The sequence below is a fragment of the Panicum virgatum genome, chromosome 1N (assembly GCF_016808335.1).
Source record: "Panicum virgatum strain AP13 chromosome 1N, P.virgatum_v5, whole genome shotgun sequence".
Taxonomy (NCBI): domain Eukaryota; kingdom Viridiplantae; phylum Streptophyta; class Magnoliopsida; order Poales; family Poaceae; genus Panicum; species Panicum virgatum.
This window is the reverse complement of record NC_053145.1, coordinates 26,889,331-26,906,809: the sequence shown is the minus strand read 5'-3', so window position 1 is coordinate 26,906,809 and position 17,479 is coordinate 26,889,331. Positions and strand designations below refer to the sequence as shown.

The 17,479-nt window shown below is 41.3% G+C and overlaps 3 protein-coding genes across 3 annotated transcripts; 1 reads left to right on the top strand and 2 right to left on the bottom strand.

The window, feature by feature from the left end:
• The first annotated feature begins 6,081 nt into the window (after positions 1 to 6,081).
• Positions 6,082 to 6,501, top strand: LOC120653434 (protein FAR1-RELATED SEQUENCE 5-like). The gene has a single exon (XM_039931185.1). The coding sequence runs from the start codon at positions 6,082 to 6,084 to the stop codon at positions 6,499 to 6,501; it is 420 nt and encodes a 139-aa protein (XP_039787119.1).
• Positions 6,502 to 12,209: 5,708 nt separating this feature from the next.
• LOC120654027 lies at positions 12,210 to 16,969 on the bottom strand. The gene is made up of 3 exons (XM_039931640.1): positions 16,833 to 16,969; positions 12,649 to 12,737; positions 12,210 to 12,548 (listed from the first exon to the last, which is right to left on the bottom strand). Exons 1-3 carry the CDS (start codon positions 16,903 to 16,905, stop codon positions 12,228 to 12,230), a joined length of 483 nt encoding a protein of 160 aa, XP_039787574.1. The 5' UTR covers positions 16,906 to 16,969; the 3' UTR covers positions 12,210 to 12,227.
• Positions 13,721 to 14,721, bottom strand: LOC120654026. Its single transcript, XM_039931639.1, has 2 exons — positions 14,529 to 14,721; positions 13,721 to 14,399 (listed from the first exon to the last, which is right to left on the bottom strand). The coding sequence occupies exons 1-2, from the start codon at positions 14,574 to 14,576 to the stop codon at positions 13,986 to 13,988; spliced, it is 462 nt and encodes a 153-aa protein (XP_039787573.1). The 5' UTR covers positions 14,577 to 14,721; the 3' UTR covers positions 13,721 to 13,985.
• Positions 16,970 to 17,479: the final 510 nt, after the last annotated feature.

Genomic DNA, 17,479 nt, shown 5'->3' with positions numbered 1-17,479 from the left:
TCCCACGGGCACGTTGAGCTTCGGCAACCCTCCGGGCCTCTTCGGCTTCAGCTTTAGTTTTTTCAGCATTTTCCTTGGCCTTCTTCTCCGCAGCAAGTGCGTCCCGACGAGCAGCCTCGGCTACCTCGGCATGGTTCTTCGCCTCAGCACGTGCAGCAACGAGTGCCTCCTCGAGAGCAGTTTTTTCCTTTTCCAAGGCTATCATACGCTCCTCCATTCTCGCCAACTGCGAAGTTCATTTGTTTTCAATCCTGAGTTGACGGGAGGCGCAGCGCGAAGCGACGAAGGCTTTTAGGGAGAGGTCTCCGACATCTTGAAGAATCTGGCTAACTCCGGTGGACATCAGGCGCTTCTCCATTAGGGGAAAGCCGAAGGAGGAGCCGGCTTCGGCAAGGAATCCCCTCTCTCCTGGTCGCTACTCGAAAACCGAAGACTGCCGACGATGTTGCCCCCGATCAGCTTTGCCTCCGGCATCCTGAGAGCGGCAGCCACCTCAACAGGGTCGGAGGTGCTTACATGGTAGCCGCTGCTCTTTGTCGAGGTGAATGTCACGGGCCTTCGGCTGGAAGACCCGGCGGCAGGAACCCGGCCGCCCTCGCCAACAGCGACGGTCGGGGCCGTCTCGGGGGCAGTGGCATGTCCCTGGGGACCAGGACCGGACCTCTCCACGTCCTTGCTGCTTGACGACGACGACGAATCCGAAGACGTCGATGATGAACTCGGAGACGATGGGGCTGCGGCTGAGTTTTTAGCATGGGGCTCCATGGTCGCCAGGACAGATTGGATCTCTTGGACGAGTTCGTCATCGCTGTCTGGCTCCATGGCACTATACTCTAAAGCTAGTGAGGACTTCGGCGGTGGAGCGATGGCCGCGATAGGACGAGCGGCAATGGGAGACGAAGAAGCGGTGACAGAATTTCCGTCTCCCCCATTGTCTTCGGACTCCCCAGCGCTGCGAAGGGGCGAGGAAGTCAGGAAATCTAGAAGCTTCGAGCGTTTCCCTCCGCCAGGGCCAGAGCCCCCCTTTTTCCGTTTTTTCTTCTCAAGTGTGGCAGCGAAGCCACCGGTGCCTCCAGCTTTTCCCCCTGCTTTCTGAACAGCGAGAAGAGCTTCGGCAACATGCTGAGGGGCTTCGATGCCGAAGAAGGAAAACACCCAATTGCCTCGCGCGCCAGCAAGTTTGGACAGAAGCAAGTCATATTCATTGCCGGACACTGGTCCAAGCATCTCGTCAGTGCGGGTCTCCACCTCCGCTACATCTATTTCTGAAAACGAAGACAAAAGTTCTTATTATTCTCGAAAAAAAAACTTACATTCTTTTCGAAGTCCGAAGGCTTCGCTAAAGTTGGGCATCGGAAGCTCATAAACTTCCCTCTCCGAAGGAGCCCAGGAGGAAATGGTCCAGCCCTCTCTGAGGGGGAAGTACCCACATGCGACGAACTCTTCTATTATGTCACGCATGCTGAGCACTTTCGACACCTCACGAAGGACGGTCATGAAGGCTTCGTTCGCAGGGATGCGAGCCACGTCAACCTTCGGGGTGTCGCCCAAATTTCCCAGCTTCTGAACAACCAAAGAGTGGCGCTTCGTCTCCGGGTCGAGGGGCACCTTGTGGTAAAACCAGAATGAAGACCAGTCCCCCGGCCACTTATTCTTCGACGCCCCAACGGTGCTGGGAGCAGTATGTTGAAAGGCGAAGGTGTAGCACCCGTACTGGGGCTCCATCTCCGATGAGACACAGTCAGAGCCACGAACGGAGATGCTCTTCGGCTGGTAGTGCACCCGCATCACCCGAGTGAAGTTCTCCGGGGTCAGGGCGAGGCGGCAGGTCTTCGACAACCACATGAAAAGGTTGGCGCGGGCGAAAGAGTTCGGGGTCATGTGGTGTAGGAAGACGCCGTACCGGACGAAGATGTCGACGACAGCGGGGTCGAGGGGGAAGCGAAGCCCAGCAGGAAAGAAGTCCTTGAAGATGACCACTTCGCCTTCTCTTGGCTTCGCATAGGTGTCCGTCTCCGGGGGAATCCGTCCGAGGCCAGGGGTCAGTATCCCTTGGTTCTCCATTTCTCGCAACATGGCTAGGATCATCTTCGTCTGGCCGAAGAAGGTAGTAGGCGGGAATTTGCTCTTCTTCAGAGCCATTGCAGGATCAGGTGAATTCGCCGTGGCGCTAGTGAAAGGAAATAAGCTAAAACAGTGCCAGTCGAAGACAAAGAGACTCAAACGCTGGAGGAAGCGAGAGAGTTCGCGGCAGGGAGGCAACGGAAGCGTACCGCCCCCTGCCCGGGCAACCTCGCTTATATAGGAGGGGGGACGTGAAGAGTCCATTTTGCCCCTCTAGAGTTTTCACGGAATGAGCGCGCATGGAAGGGCAGCGATGGAATTTCGCACCGGACACCTCATTCAGCGTGTCGAAGGAAAAAGTCAAATTTATTTCAAGTAATTCATCAATGCATTAATCAATACGCCTCGATGTCTGGTCTGTTGCTTAACAGGTAAATTGAGAAGACTCAGGCCTCGACGGACCGCGAAACGATCGGTCGAAGCCCGAAGGGTGGCGCTTCGGGAGAAAAAGTCGAAGTCATCGCCCCTCCAAGGATGGGCAACGACTCCGAGGGGCTACTGTTGGGGGCGCCACCTTTGGCCATCGACCGAAGGCCCGCGCACAACTTGAATGCCACGACAAGGTCTTCTGTCGGCTCGGCAAGCGGAGCGAAGAGAGGCGAAGACCAAAGCGCCAAAGGCGAAGATGAAGCCGGGCGAAGTGAGGCGAAGATCAAGGCGTCAAAGGCGAAGATGAAGACAAGTGAAGCGAAGAGAAGCGAAGACCAAGGCGCCAAAGGCGAAGACGAAGGCAAGCGAAGTGAGGCGAAGGCCAATGCGCCGTTTGCAAAGTCGAAGACTAGCAAGGGAAGGCGTAGGAGAGCGAGCACTTCAGAAGCCGCGAAGGGATCATGTTCGCCGAACGATGATCTGCGAACCTAGGCCCGATGGGCTGTAATGGTCCCAATGGGCAGAAAGGGGCCTGGATGTAATCTACTAAGTGATGTAAAAATATGGTTGTGCCCCGAGAATATACCAGGAATATAGTTGTTAGGGGGTATTACACTGTAATAACGGAGGGTGGTAGGTGAACCGTCACCTATAAATACCCGACCCCTGTACATTGATGGGGGACATTGAATACAGAGAGAGAGTTGCGCTTAACTGTGCGAAGCCTTGTTTCTGTTTCGGAGTTGTTCTCTTCGATTGGTGCGCACTTTTCCTCACTGTTGTAGTGTTCGTCCATTCCGGAGGCACTCTCCACCAACATTTCTAAATGTTGCAATTGAGTCATCAACTTGTCTTATAGTTTCCTCATTCCAGATCGTGTCATCAAGATCAGAACACATACCATCAGTGTCTATATTTAAATCAGCAACATGTGCTGAGAAGCTTGTGTCCGTAGTGCTGTGTTTCAGGTTGTTCAATTGGATATCTTCATTTGTGGGATGCTTGTGAACAAAATCTGTAGAGATGAGAATATCTGATTCTGATAGGTGGTGGTCATCTGATTTTTTGTTATCCATAGAATCAACCAAGACTTGGGTGTGCTGAGGTGTCGCAAATTGAAGTTTCTTCTTGCGAGCTGCAAGCAATTTGCTGATCTTTTCTAGCTGCAAATTATTTAATGATGGAAATCTAGTTTTTTCACACTTGTTTCATCTTCCTTGATACTACCACTACCAGACATGATACTACCACTACCAGACATTCTGAGCAATGATGCTGGTAATGGTCTTTTCTTCAATGGTGCGTTGTTTATTGAAGATGACCGACATGAAACATTGTCACCTTGAAGCTACACTTTCTGTTCTGCAGGAGGTAAATGTCCATCAACTGAACCATACTCCATGCCTAATTTTACTAATGAAAAGGTAAAATTGCTGAGGTTGGCTGACTCCTATTGTGGTGCAAGATCCAACTGCTGAGTGCCAAAAATTAGTTTATGCAGATCTGCCATAAAAGAGGTCTGACTAGAGCAAATATCAACAGCATCCTCTGAATGTATTGGCTCCAATTCATCAATGAAATTGTCAAAAATTTCTGCAGCTTCAATTTGAGCATCAATGATTTCAGGGACTTGAAACTCTAGTGGGGGGGAGCATGTATTTTGAAGGCAAATGCTCATTGTGACATACCATTTCATAATTGACTGCAGCATCAAGAGGTTCAGCGGGTGTAACTAACTTGGTTTTTCCATTGTCATGTGGATCATTACTCTGCAAAGCTGTTGCAGATGTTGAATTTGACTGATCAAATGCCACTGCAAGTGCACTAATTGCTCTAGTTTCAATTGCTGATAAAGAAATAGGAACCTGGGTGGAACACTTGTCATTTGAAATGTTTGTCAATTTGCACATGGAGCTGTTGTTTGTGTCGTGGATAATTCTTGCAGCTTGGCTTATCTGTGAGAGCAACAATGGTTTCATTGAGTTGATGTAATGTTTCCATGATTCATTGTACATTAGGTGTAACTGTTTCCTTGCCTGTGAAAAATAACAAAAGCATAAATAAACAGCTAAAAAAAAGAATAGCATTATTGTACATTAGAGCACAATGAACATTAAAGAAGGTGGTGTGTAAGGAACCGGGGAGGGGGGTTGTGAAGTACTGACCTTAGTGTAATAGTCCTCTGGAAGAATTGTTGACAACTTGTGTTCCATGTCACTGTTTGTATCGATGAAAATGCCATCTGAGATGGGATAGTGAGTGCAAAAACATGACCTCCTGATATCTCTCAGCTGCCAAAAAAAAATTGAGGAAAACATATGCTGAAATTTCTTTGAAATTAGTTGATACAAAGATGAAACATGCACTGAAGACATCTGTGTAAGAAAATCATATAGGGATTCTTCCAAAATTTGTGCCATCATCATTCATTTTGTCAAGCTCAACATATGCCATAATTATTCATGTTGACCAAATACTTAGACGAGGCATATAATTTGGAAGGCTTATCTCTGAGGTATCAAGAAGCTCAAGATATATTATCTGTGGAAGGCGACAAAAAAATCAGGGGGATTGTGAAGGAAACAATGAAAAACAAAAGAAATGGAAACGCATATATAAGTTTTTGCAACATACCAGTATTGCGATTGTGCAGCCCCCTAATGAAGCAGTAGTGCACTGTTTGCGAGCTTGCTGGAATTTGGAAATAGATGACACAAGCTTGTCTGTGATGATAGTTGACCAATCATATGAAATGATCTTTTTTGGCTCATATATAGCTTCATAAAACTAAGGGCTTGCATAATCACTACTAGTTGGGCACAGAAGAGATGTTAGTTGTTCAAGAAGTGCAACGTGCAGTTGACCGTGGATTTGATCTGAACTCAAAACATTTTGATTTGAATGAGGTTTGGAAATGAAGTTATGTGCAAATTAAATCACTGTCAAATAAAAAAAAAGTGTTTCAGTGCATTTTTTCCTGCAGGTAATACAAGTAGTGGAGGCTGAGGGCTTTGAGCAAGGAGAAGGTGAACGACAAGGCCACGTGATGAATGTGCAAGTAGTTGATGATTTGCCAGATGATGGTGGAATACATGCAGTCATCACAGAATCGTGGTGCAATGACATTGCTGAAGATGTACTTATAGAAGAAGATGATGATGTAGCAGAAGAAACAGATATGGACAATATGTTTGATGAAACCAACTACCCAACACTGACTGAAATAGAAAACGCAAAAGAACCAGAAATTGGCATGTGTTTTGCTAGTAAAGATGAGGCATATCATTTCTTTAAAGTGTATGCTAGGAAGATTGGTTTTGCAATCAGGAAAGACAGCACATACAAGTCAAGAGTGACTGGATTGTTACAGAGATAGGTGTTTGTGTGCAACAGACAGGGCTGAGGTGTGCTGAATGATGACCCAGGAAGAAAGCGAAGGAGCAACGTTGTCATGCGCACAGAATGCAAAGTCTCAATGCATGTGAAACTAGATTCAAACCAGTGGAAGATTATTGGTGTCAACTTGGAGCAAACCATGAACTAGCCCCATCAAAATGGCTTGTTCGTTTCATGAAATGCCACAAAAGCATGACACCAGCTGAGAAGAAGTTTATCGAAATATTGCAGAACAGCAGGGTGCCTCCAAGAAAAGTAATGTCCATATTCAGAATGCTGAGGACCCATATTCGAGCTGTGGGTTTCGATGCAAGAGATGTCACAAATTTGAAAAGCCAAGAAAATAAGAAGCATAGGAACAAGGATGTTGATGAGTTGCTGACATTGTTCAAAGATAGGCAGAAGAGAATACCAGGATTTTACTACAGCTTGCAGACAGATGAAGATGGAACAGTACGTAGTGTGTTTTGGACAGATGCAGTTGGCAGGTCAAACTACAAGGTTTATGGAGAGTACATATCATTTGACACCACGTTCAGCACTAACGTCTATGACATGCCATTTGCACCAATAGTGGGAGTGGACAACCATGGCAAGACAATTCTATTTTGATGTGGTCTTCTGAAAGATCAGACAGCTAAGAGTTTTGAGTGGTTGTTTGACACATTCTTGGCTGCTAATGATGGCAAAATACCAAAGACAATAATAACAGACCAGGACTAGGCAATTGCAATTGCACTGAATTCTAAATTTCCATATTCAGTACAAAGGTTCTGCTACTGGCATATCATTAAGGTAATGAAGCAGAAACAGTATGCATACTTTAAGGCTCGTAAAGGTTTGTATAGAGAAATCAAACGAGCTGTGAAGCACTCATTCACACCAAGTGAGTTTGAGCAAAGGTGGCATGAAGTTCTAACAAAATACAATGCTACAGATAATAACAGATTAAATTACTTGTATAACATAAGGAGGTACTGAGTGCCAGCATACTTTATGGACTGTTTTTACCCTTTTTCAAGTACTACTGGACGAAGTGAGAGCACAAATGCAATGTTCAAAGGATATGTTGCCCATAAGGACACAATTGTAAATTTTTTTTGCTACTTATGAAAACATACAGGAGAAGAGTTTGTCATCGTTGGACAGGTGCAGATTTGATTCTGAGTTGAAAAAACCCAACCAATGGTCATACAATTGTTTGGAGGAGGATGCTTCGAAGATATATACAAACATAATTTTCAGGAAAATTCAGGAACAACACAGCGTATGGGGTTGCAGAAATAATTAATGGAAGGTTATATGAGGTGAAAAGGAAAACTGAGTACAAGGATCCTGAATTTCATAAAGATTTGTTCACTGTGGAGGTCGCAGATAACAAGAAAGAGTTCAGTTTCACTTGCAGAAAACTAGATAGGGATGGCATTCATTGTTGTCATGTTATTAAGATTGCTGAAATGTTAGACCTTTTGGTATTACCAGAAAGCTTTGTTAAGTATAGGTGGACAAAAAGAGCAGACCAGGATGTTTCGTTAGCTACAGGTCAAGACCTAGTAGTTGGCGGAAGCAAAGCAAGTGAATCTATTCAATACTGCATAATGATGGCGGACATTGCAAACTATTGTTCAAGCATTGCTGGTGACAAGAAGGCAGTTACTTTATTTGCTGCAGAGTTTGAAAAATTAAAGGCAAAAATTACAGAAGAAATGAAAAAGAATGCTGAAGGCAATGCTCAAACCAACCCAGAGAACACGATAGGAGGCCAAGGGAGCCCTGCTGGAAGCAACCAAGAGAACGAACCAGCACGTGAAACCCCAATCTACAAAGACCCCCCACGTGTGATTAAGAAGAAGTCGAACACAAAGAGAAAAATTCCAATTGGAGAGAAGGTGGAAAACCAGATGAGGGCACAGGAAGCAAAGAAAAATAAAGTGAAAAAGGCACCTACAGTGAAGAGATGCAGTTAGTGTAAAAGCACAACGCATGATAAAAAGTCATGCCCAGAAATTGGAAAGATGCTACAGCTACCACAGGTGATTTTATTGTGCAAAAAATTGATTATACAATTATATGTTTTGGTTGACCATATATTATTTTGGTCAGTCGAGGCAAAATATATATTAATATGCTTTTTTGAAAATATGTAGACTCAAATGAAAGGAGGTGTCCAGCAGGGTAATGCAGAGACTACAATGATGATGAAGTTCCTTTGATCACAAGAAATACAGTAGATGAAAACGAATGTGCAGGCTGAAGAAAGTAAGATACTACAAACAATGCTGAAGTTCCTTTTATTGTTGTCTATCTTTACTAATGTCCTAATAGATAAGTATAGAAAGTAACTGTTTTTTCAAAACAAATTTTGAATATACAGGCTGAACTGAAAGGGAAGGTGAACTTGGCTGCTACACATGCTACAACAATGCTGACGTTTCTTTGATAATACATACATGAAGACATTGTCTATAACTACAGATTTTTAGGATATTGTTGTGTTTAAAGAAAAATGCAATATCTAAGTATGATGATGCTATGTACTGCTCAATTTTTAAGTAAAAAAAACACGACAGGATACTTACCTTTGTTTTTTTTAGAATCTTCTTGATACTTGGAAGGATGGCAAGATTGCCCTCGTGACAAAGCAGGTAAACAGCTGCTTGTGCTCTGAGATTATACATTTGTTCCTGCAGTGTGGGAATAAACATTTGACCATAAATATAAAAACATTAAAATTCATTACATTGAATGTTTTTAGAATATATGGGTGCAAAAAACAAAGAAATCAGACATTACATTATCAAGTGGAGCCGCCCTCCTCCCATCCCATGACCTCATGAAATTCATAACAAAAAATCCACAGTCAAAACTGCCAAAAAAAGAAATGAAAAAAAGGATTAGGCTTGAACATGGGGATGTGTGTTAGCTCCACACAAACAAAAGAAGGAGATGTATAAATGAAGATATATATTATGCGTACTTTGAATTCTGCATTGGTGCATCTTGGTAGGGTGTTCTGAAATCAGCTATGTTTATGTGCCCGTCTGAATCGTACATTGCTTGAAAGGCCCTTACAAAATTTGTTTTCTATAAATTTGAACACAGATAGAAAATAAAAAAGGGGGTTATGAGAACCAAAAAATCATGCTAAAACAAAATTTGTTCACTAATAAAAAATACATACTTGCAATAAAAAAAGAAAACAAACTAAATATGAGACATCTAAATCAGATTACTCTAGTACAAAAAACAACATCAACAGAAATACAGTTTGACAGAATATATGGAAGCATACCACAACGCTAGTAACTTCTTTCATCTCATCAGTTAATTCGGTGGAGCTTAACACATCAAAACGAGTGTCTCTCATGTTTACCACTAGAAGCCACCAATGGCCACCATGTAGAACAGGAACATAACCTGGGAAAAAAAAGGAGACAACAAAAATATTCAGAATAGAAAAAATGAGTGAAAAAAACATGACCTCACAAAGAATATGAAAATATCCGGAATAAAGACACAAGCCATATCAACTTTATTCAAACTGAATTTGATGGTGGAATGATGGAGCTTCTTCTTAAGAAGTTCAATGTCAAGACCATTTATTTTCATATGATCCTAGTAAAAAATTGTCAAATTTTAAAAGTCAATCATACATTGCAAAAAGAAAAAAAGAGAGAAAAAAAAGGAAAAAATAAAAGTGAATAATTAACTTACAACTTCAGCAGACGTCAAGAAGCCCTTGGTTATTTTTGGTTTTGAAACTTTGCTTTGATCATGCATAAGTGCTTCAGTGAATACGTTCATCACAAATGTGCCGAGCCATTTCTTTGGCCTCATGGTATCACCAAACTCTTTGACAGTGATAGACATTCGTCCAATTTGCACACATTCTGGACTGTTTTCAAAATTGAAGAAAACAAGTAGCACAAAAATGTTAGGGCCTTTATCTCTGCAGCACGAAAAAAAATGATGATAACAATTATTCTATGCCATTGGGGAACCGAAAAAGAAACTTGCTTGGGATCTGTATCCCTAATCCGTTTTGTGGCAATGTGGTAGACTTCTTTTTCAAACTCTGAGAGCACAACTTTTGGAGCCTTTGCCTTCTCACCTTTTAGGAATGATTCCGGAATCCTCAAAGCTCGTTTCTTATGGCCCAATCCAGAAAGATCCTTCATGGTTGTCTTTGTACTTGTCTCCGGTAAAACAATCTCCCGGGGTGTTGTCTCTGTCAATGTCGCTGGAACATCTGTATTTGGTTCAGATCTATGCACACTGGTTACTGAATCTTTTGACGTTCCATCATCTGAGGACTTAGTTGCAGCAACTTTTAGTTTCTTGACTGGTGATCCACACTGCTCTGTACCAGAAATATCAGTAGCCAGGGGGCTGTTCCTTTTTGATTTCCCAGCTGAAATGCTGATTGAATGAGCATCAACTTGACTCTCAGATGTGGTGTGGTTTGCTGGAGACATTGTTGAAGACCCTTTCTTTTCCATCTCAGACCCGTCAGATGTTTGCCTGACAACAACATCAAAAATGGCCTTTTTGTCTCCAAGTAGACCAGTATCAACTTGTTCAGGATGTGCTGAAGAAGGAGTTGACCTGAGAACAGAACCATCAATATTTGTGCGTGCAGCATCAGAATCATCATCGTGTGTGCATGATAAATCACCAACAACATCTTTGATGATCTGGGAGGTTGGTGAGATAACTGGTGACATTTCCTTACTGATGACAATAGGACTGGGTGCCTGCTGCTCATCACTGTGGCCATTTTCGGTTTTGGAAGCAAAGGACTTGGCTTGCTGCAAGTTGTTTGTGGTGTTAATGGCTGCTTCATTTACAGTAGCTGAATCTTTGGGGGCGGGAGAATTACTGCACGGATGCGTGTCAGTCTGAGCTGGGACTTCATTTGCACTATTTGGATCAGCTGTTGGTGTGTGAAATAAAGCTGCTCTGGAGGCTTCCTTAGAAACATTCTGAGTAGCAGTTTTTGATTGCTCCAAGCCAGTACAAAAAGATTTCACCATATCACAACACTGGCTCACAAGCAAAGGTTCGATAGATTTGACATATTGCTGAACAGAATCCTTTAAAAAACTCAAGCACAAGATCCTCAAATGCTGGTGCACCTGTGAGAAAAAAATGTATAAATAAAAAACTAGAGCCACAATTTTAGGCAGAATTGAATGAAGTGGAAAGGTGGGGAGAGAAAAGGATGTGCACCTCTGCAGGAGCTTCAGAGCCTAATGTGGATTTTATAAATGCATCAACATCTAGGTGCATGGATTCCCTGCATAAAACTTGCAGTGACAACTGACTTGCACCAGGCAACACTTTATGTGCAGACTCAAGATCAATAGTGTAACTCTGGCCACGAACTGAGCTGGTTGGCCTTAAAAGTGGTGACATTGGGGAATTTGCCTATTTTTTGGTTTGTATATAGATTAGTTATTATATCAGAATGAAAAATGATGTATATGAAAAAAAGGATAGCTGAATGAAATACAAGTCACTAGTGTTTTTATATACCTCGTGTTGCTCATTGGTATTGTGTGTACCATATTGGACATTTGTAGCAAAATTACCACCGTGCGTTCCAGGTTCATGAGGAGCGTTGGTGACATCTGGCCCATTAAATCCACGCAGTGTAGAAGGGTCCATTTGGTGTTCATTGAACAGCGTGTCCTCAACTCTCTTGAACTATTATAGAAAACATTAATTCATAATTTTTTTTTAGAAAAACAACAAATGAAAAACAAATAGAAGATAAATTTTGACATGATGAAAAAAATACACAGGGGTTACCGGAATGTCTTTGGTTGCTGGCTGAGCACCACTATAATTAAGTATAGCATTGTCATCCCACACAAGAATCCTGGGCAGAGTTGGCTGAATAATGGTACGATCCACAACCAAGTAATCAAAATATGCAGCCTGCATGGGAAAAAATAGAAAGGAGAAAAAAAGTTCAGTCAAAAATTGAGCTGGAGTGTCTGGTAGTTGTTAAATAGAAAAAGGTTCGTACTTACCACAAGAACGAAAAGACACCCGCCGAGTGTTGCCTTCCCAGTACTGTTTCCTTTCCTTGCATTATTCTAGAAATTCATTACACCAAGGTGCAAGCAATCTGCTACAGAACTACACCAATCATAATCTTTGATTCCTTTAACAAAATATATGCTCTCATAGAACTAATGACTAACTGTGACGCTACTTTTTGGACACAAAAAGATGCCAATAGTTACGAGCAAGAAAATCCTAACAAACTTGTCACCATTCAACTGAGGGGTGATCATAGCTATCAGGTCATCAATTTTGGCAGCTTGGTTTTGCTAATTTGTATCTTTCAGAATGGCAGACTTTGCACAACTAGATGATTTGTTTGGGACTTTCTTTCCTCCAAATGGAATACCAAGGATCTGATGGACAGTAACTGCATCAATCTTAAAAGATGAGCTGCCAAAACTCTTGAACTGTCTACTCTTTGGATCATAATGCTTGGCAATCCATAAGACCAGTGCATTTGGGATTGATGTACATTTGAGGGAGAGGATTGAACCAAACCCACAGCTTGTAATTGTATCTTTTTGAGGACCTGTCAATCTTCCGATCAATTTGACCATCTTTGCAATATTGAATTGAGAACTAAATTTCTGTGGAAGCAGAAAAAACAAATCAACACAGAATATAAAAAAAACGACACACAGAGAGGTGTGTATGAGGGGAGTAGAATACCACAGGTGAAATACATACGGAGCATTTCTTTAGCTTGCTTGGCGGAGACAGATGACTGTCACCGCTATCACTGTGGCTTGCATCAGTGTTTCCATTTGAGGTGCCCCCTTGAAAAAAAAGAAAAATAAAGAACATGCATATAACACAAAAAAAGCTACTGCATGTGATGTACCAGACAAAAATATAAGCCCAGCCATATCATGGTTTTGCATGTGTTAAAAAACTGCCCCAAGTTGACCTTGTTAAAAAATTAGCCTAATCATAACTGAGACAGTAAAAAAAGCAGTAGCAGCTGCTGTTACTGCAGTTCTCTGAAAAAAAGAAAAATTCTGTGTAATTGCTTGGCACATGCCACCTAGTAGAATGTCACCACACCACAACTACATCTATGGTAAAAGAACACATAGGTAGTAGCAGCGTAATTAAATGGTTGATTAAAAAAACAGAGTTGACACATTCAGAAGCTGGCATCGCAAGAATTAAACTGTAGAAGCTTTCTTCTGCAATCCAATTAATTAATAAATTAAGTGTGACCAGTTGGTGAAATAGAGATCAGATGGTTCATAAGCTGGGCAAAAGGTATAAGCACAAAAACAAAAATTCCACACATGATAATCTAGCTGATAATCTGATAATCTGTCAATCTTGTGCTTTCCGAGGCAAAGAACCATGAGTATAGGCATATAGGACTTAGAAATGCCACCACTATGAGAATACTGAAATATTTGTAATGTTATAGGCATTTAGAAGATAAATAAAACGTAAGAAAAAGTTCTGTGTAAGTACTAATTATCCTACATGAGGAACAATTTAAAACAGAAGCAAGCGCTTTAAAAAATACTCATTATAAGATACTTAGAATCTAAACCTAACAAGAACAAAATAACAGTATATCAGCAGAAAAAAAATGTGGTGCAAATTAATATATCAAAAATTGAGCACGAACAAAATATGTAGTGAAAAAAAGTGACACAAAAAAATAGTATGAAAATGAGAAATAGTATGATGCTGGTAATGGTCTTTTCTTCAATGGTGCGTTGTTTATTGAAGATGACCGACATGAAACATTGTCACCTTGAAGCTGCACTTTCTATTCTGCAGGAGGTAAATGTCCATCAACTGAACCATACTCCATGCCTAATTTTACTAATGAAAAGGTAAAATTGCTGAGGTTGGCTGACTCCTGTTGTGGTGCAAGATCCAACTGCTGAGTGCCAAAAATTAGTTTATGCAGATCTGCCATAAAAGAGGTCTGACTAGAGCAAATATCAACAGCATCCTCTGAATGTATTGGCTCCAATTCATCAATGAAATTGTCAAAAATTTCTGCAGCTTCAGTTTGAGCATCAATGATTTCAGGGACTTGAAACTCTAGTGGGGGGGAGCATGTATTTTGAAGGCAAATGCTCATTGTGACATGCCATTTCATAATTGACTGCAGCATCAAGAGGTTCAGCGGGTGTAACTAACTTGGTTTTTCCATTGTCATGTGGATCATTACTCTGCAAAGCTGTTGCAGATGTTGAATTTGACTGATCAAATGCCACTGCAAGTGCACTAATTGCTCTAGTTTCAATTGCTGATAAAGAAACAGGAACCTGGGTGGAACACTTGTCATTTGAAATGTTTGTCAATTTGTACATGGAGCTGTTGTTTGTGTCGTGGATAATTCTTGCAGCTTGGCTTATCTGTGAGAGCAACAATGGTTTCATTGAGTTGATGTAATGTTTCCATGATTCATTGTACATTAGGTGTAACTGTTTCCTTGCCTGTGAAAAATAACAAAAGCATAAATAAACAGCTAAAAAAAAGAATAGCATTATTGTACATTAGAGCACAATGAACATTAAAGAAGGTGGTGTGTAAGGAACCGGGGAGGGGGGTTGTGAAGTACTGACCTTAGTGTAATAGTCCTCTGGAAGAATTGTTGACAACTTATGTTCCATGTCACTGTTTGTATCAATGAAAATGCCATCTGAGATGGGATAGTGAGTGCAAAAACATGACCTCCTGATATCTCTCAGCTGCCAAAAAAAATTGAGGAAAACACATGCTGAAATTTCTTTGAAAAATAGTTGATACAAAGATGAAACATGCGCTGAAGACATCTGTGTAAGAAAATCATATAGGGATTCTTCCAAAATTTGTGCCATCATCATTCATTTTGTCAAGCTCAACATATGCCATAATGATTTATGTTGACCAAATACTTAGACGAGGCATATAATTTGGAAGGCTTATCTCTGAGGTATCAAGAAGCTCAAGATATATTATCTGTGGAAGGCGACAAAAAAATCAGGGGGATTGTGAAGGAAACAATGAAAAACAAAAGAAATGGAAACGCATATATAAGTTTTTGCAACATACCAGTATTGTGATTGTGCAGCCCCCTAATGAAGCAGTAGTGCACTGTTTGCGAGCTTGCTGGAATTTGGAAATAGATGACACAAGCTTGTCTGTGATGATAGTTGACCAATCATATGAAATGATCTTTTCTGGCTCATATATAGCTTCATAAAACTAAGGGCTTGCACAATCACTACTGGTTGGGCACAGAAGAGATGTTAGTTGTTCAAGAAGTGCAACGTGCAGTTGACCGTGGATTTGATCTGAACTCAAAACATTTTGATTTGAATGAGGTTTGGAAATGAAGTTATGTGCAAATTAAATCACTATCAAATAAAAAAAGTGTTTCAGTGCATTTTTTCCTGCAGGTAATACAAGCAGTGGAGGCTGAGGGCTTTGAGCAAGGAGAAGGTGAACGACAAGGCCACGTGATGAATGTGCAAGTAGTTGATGATTTGCCAGATGATGGTGGAATACATGCGGTCAGCACAGAATCGTGGTGCAATGACATTGCTGAAGATGTACTTATAGAAGAAGAAGATGATGTAGCAGAAGAAACAGATATGGACAATATGTTTGATGAAACCAACTACCCAACACTGACTGAAATAGAAAACGCAAAAGAACCAGAAATTGGCATGTGTTTTGCTAGTAAAGATGAGGCATATCATTTCTTCAAAGTGTATGCTAGGAAGATTGGTTTTGCAATCAGGAAAGATAGCACATACAAGTCAAGAGTGACTGGATTGTTACAGAGATAGGTGTTTGTGTGCAACAGACAGGGCTGAGGTGTGCTGAATGATGACCCAGGAAGAAAGCGAAGGAGCAACGTTGTCATGCGCACAGAATGCAAAGTCTCAATGCGTGTGAAACTAGATTCAAACCAGTGGAAGATTATTGGTGTCAACTTGGAGCAAACCATGAACTAGCCCCATCAAAATGGCTTGTTCGTTTCATGAAATGCCACAAAAGCATGACACCAGCTGAGAAGAAGTTTATCGAAATATTGCAGAACAGCAGGGTGCCTCTAAGAAAAGTAATGTCCATATTCAGAATGCTGAGGACCCATGTTCGAGCTGTGGGTTTCGATGCAAGAGATGTCACAAATTTGAAAAGCCAAGAAAATAAGAAGCATAGGAACAAGGATGTTGATGAGTTGCTGACATTGTTCAAAGATAGGCAGAAGAGAATACCAGGATTTTACTACAGCTTGCAGACAGATGAAGATGGAACAGTACGTAGTGTGTTTTGGACAGATGCAGTTGGCAGGTCAAACTACAAGGTTTATGGAGAGTACATGTCATTTGACACCACGTTCAGCACTAACGTCTATGACATGCCATTTGCACCAATAGTGGGAGTGGACAACCATGACAAGACAATTCTATTTGGATGTGGTCTTCTGAAAGATCAGACAGCTAAGAGTTTTGAGTGGTTGTTTGACACATTCTTGGCTGCTAATTATGGCAAAATATCAAAGACAATAATAACAGACCAGGACTAGGCAATTGCAATTGCAATTGCACTGAATTCTAAATTTCCATATTCAGTACGAAGATTCTGCTACTGGCATATCATTACTGGCATAAGCATTTAGAAGATAAATAAAACGTAAGAAAAAGTTCTGTGTAAGTACTAATTATCCTACATGAGGAACAATTTAAAACAGAAGCAAGCGCTTTAAAAAATACTCATTATAAGATACTTAGAATCTAAACCTAACAAGAACAAAATAACAGTATATCAGCAAAAAAAATGTGGTGCAAATTAATATATCAAAAATTGAGCACGAACAAAATATGTAGTGAAAAAAAGTGACACAAAAAAATAGTATGAAAAGGAGAAATAATCAACAACCTTAGAGTTAGTATTAGAAGCTTTGTCTTCACTGCTTGATCCGTTAGGATCGCTTTCGCTGATAACATCCATGCCGTCTGCTTTTTCCTGTTAAAAAAGTGCAATAAATTTGATTAGAAAAATAAAAGGATTCAACAAAAAAATACAACTGAAAAAAAAATACACTAGGATTGGAAACAGGTGTAATGGGGTTGAAGCAGAAGACAGCGGGGCGAACAAAACCTGTATGTAATCGAAAAGAGGCACCAAAAAAATCGAATCGAAACCGAACAAACGAAGCGGAACTGTACAAACCCTAAATCGAGCGCCTAGCGAACAAAAAACTAAACGAGATCGCGCGGAAATACTAGGGCTGCGAGTTCCACAAAACCTGAATACGACCAACTCCCTAAATCGACTAGGTCTCAGATTGAGGCTCATATTCGGAAAAAATAGGGGTCAAACCGGGAGCACTAGGACGATAACTAGGACCAAACAAAGCAGATGACGGGTGCGACACGAACATCTTACTAATTGCGCAAATCAACTACTCCCTTTGTTATTAGTTGCACAAATTCGAAATCAAATAAAAAGGAAACGAGAATCGGCACGAACCTCTTACTAATGTTGATTCCAAATCGAAGACTGCTCCAACCCTGTTATATGC

Coding starts and splice junctions, on each gene's coding strand:
- LOC120653434 (XM_039931185.1), top strand. CDS start 6,082: ATGACACCAGCTGAGAAGAAGTTTATCGAAATATTGCAGAACAGCAGG.
- LOC120654026 (XM_039931639.1), bottom strand. CDS start 14,576: ATGGAACATAAGTTGTCAACAATTCTTCCAGAGGACTATTACACTAAG. Junction 14,400..14,528: donor CAGAGGACTATTACACTAAG/GTCAGTACTTCA, acceptor TATTTTTCACAG/GCAAGGAAACAGTTACACCT.
- LOC120654027 (XM_039931640.1), bottom strand. CDS start 16,905: ATGGATGTTATCAGCGAAAGCGATCCTAACGGATCAAGCAGTGAAGAC. Junction 12,738..16,832: donor TTCTAATACTAACTCTAAGG/TTGTTGATTATT, acceptor TTTTTTTTCAAG/GGGGCACCTCAAATGGAAAC. Junction 12,549..12,648: donor GCAAGCTAAAGAAATGCTCC/GTATGTATTTCA, acceptor CTGCTTCCACAG/AAATTTAGTTCTCAATTCAA.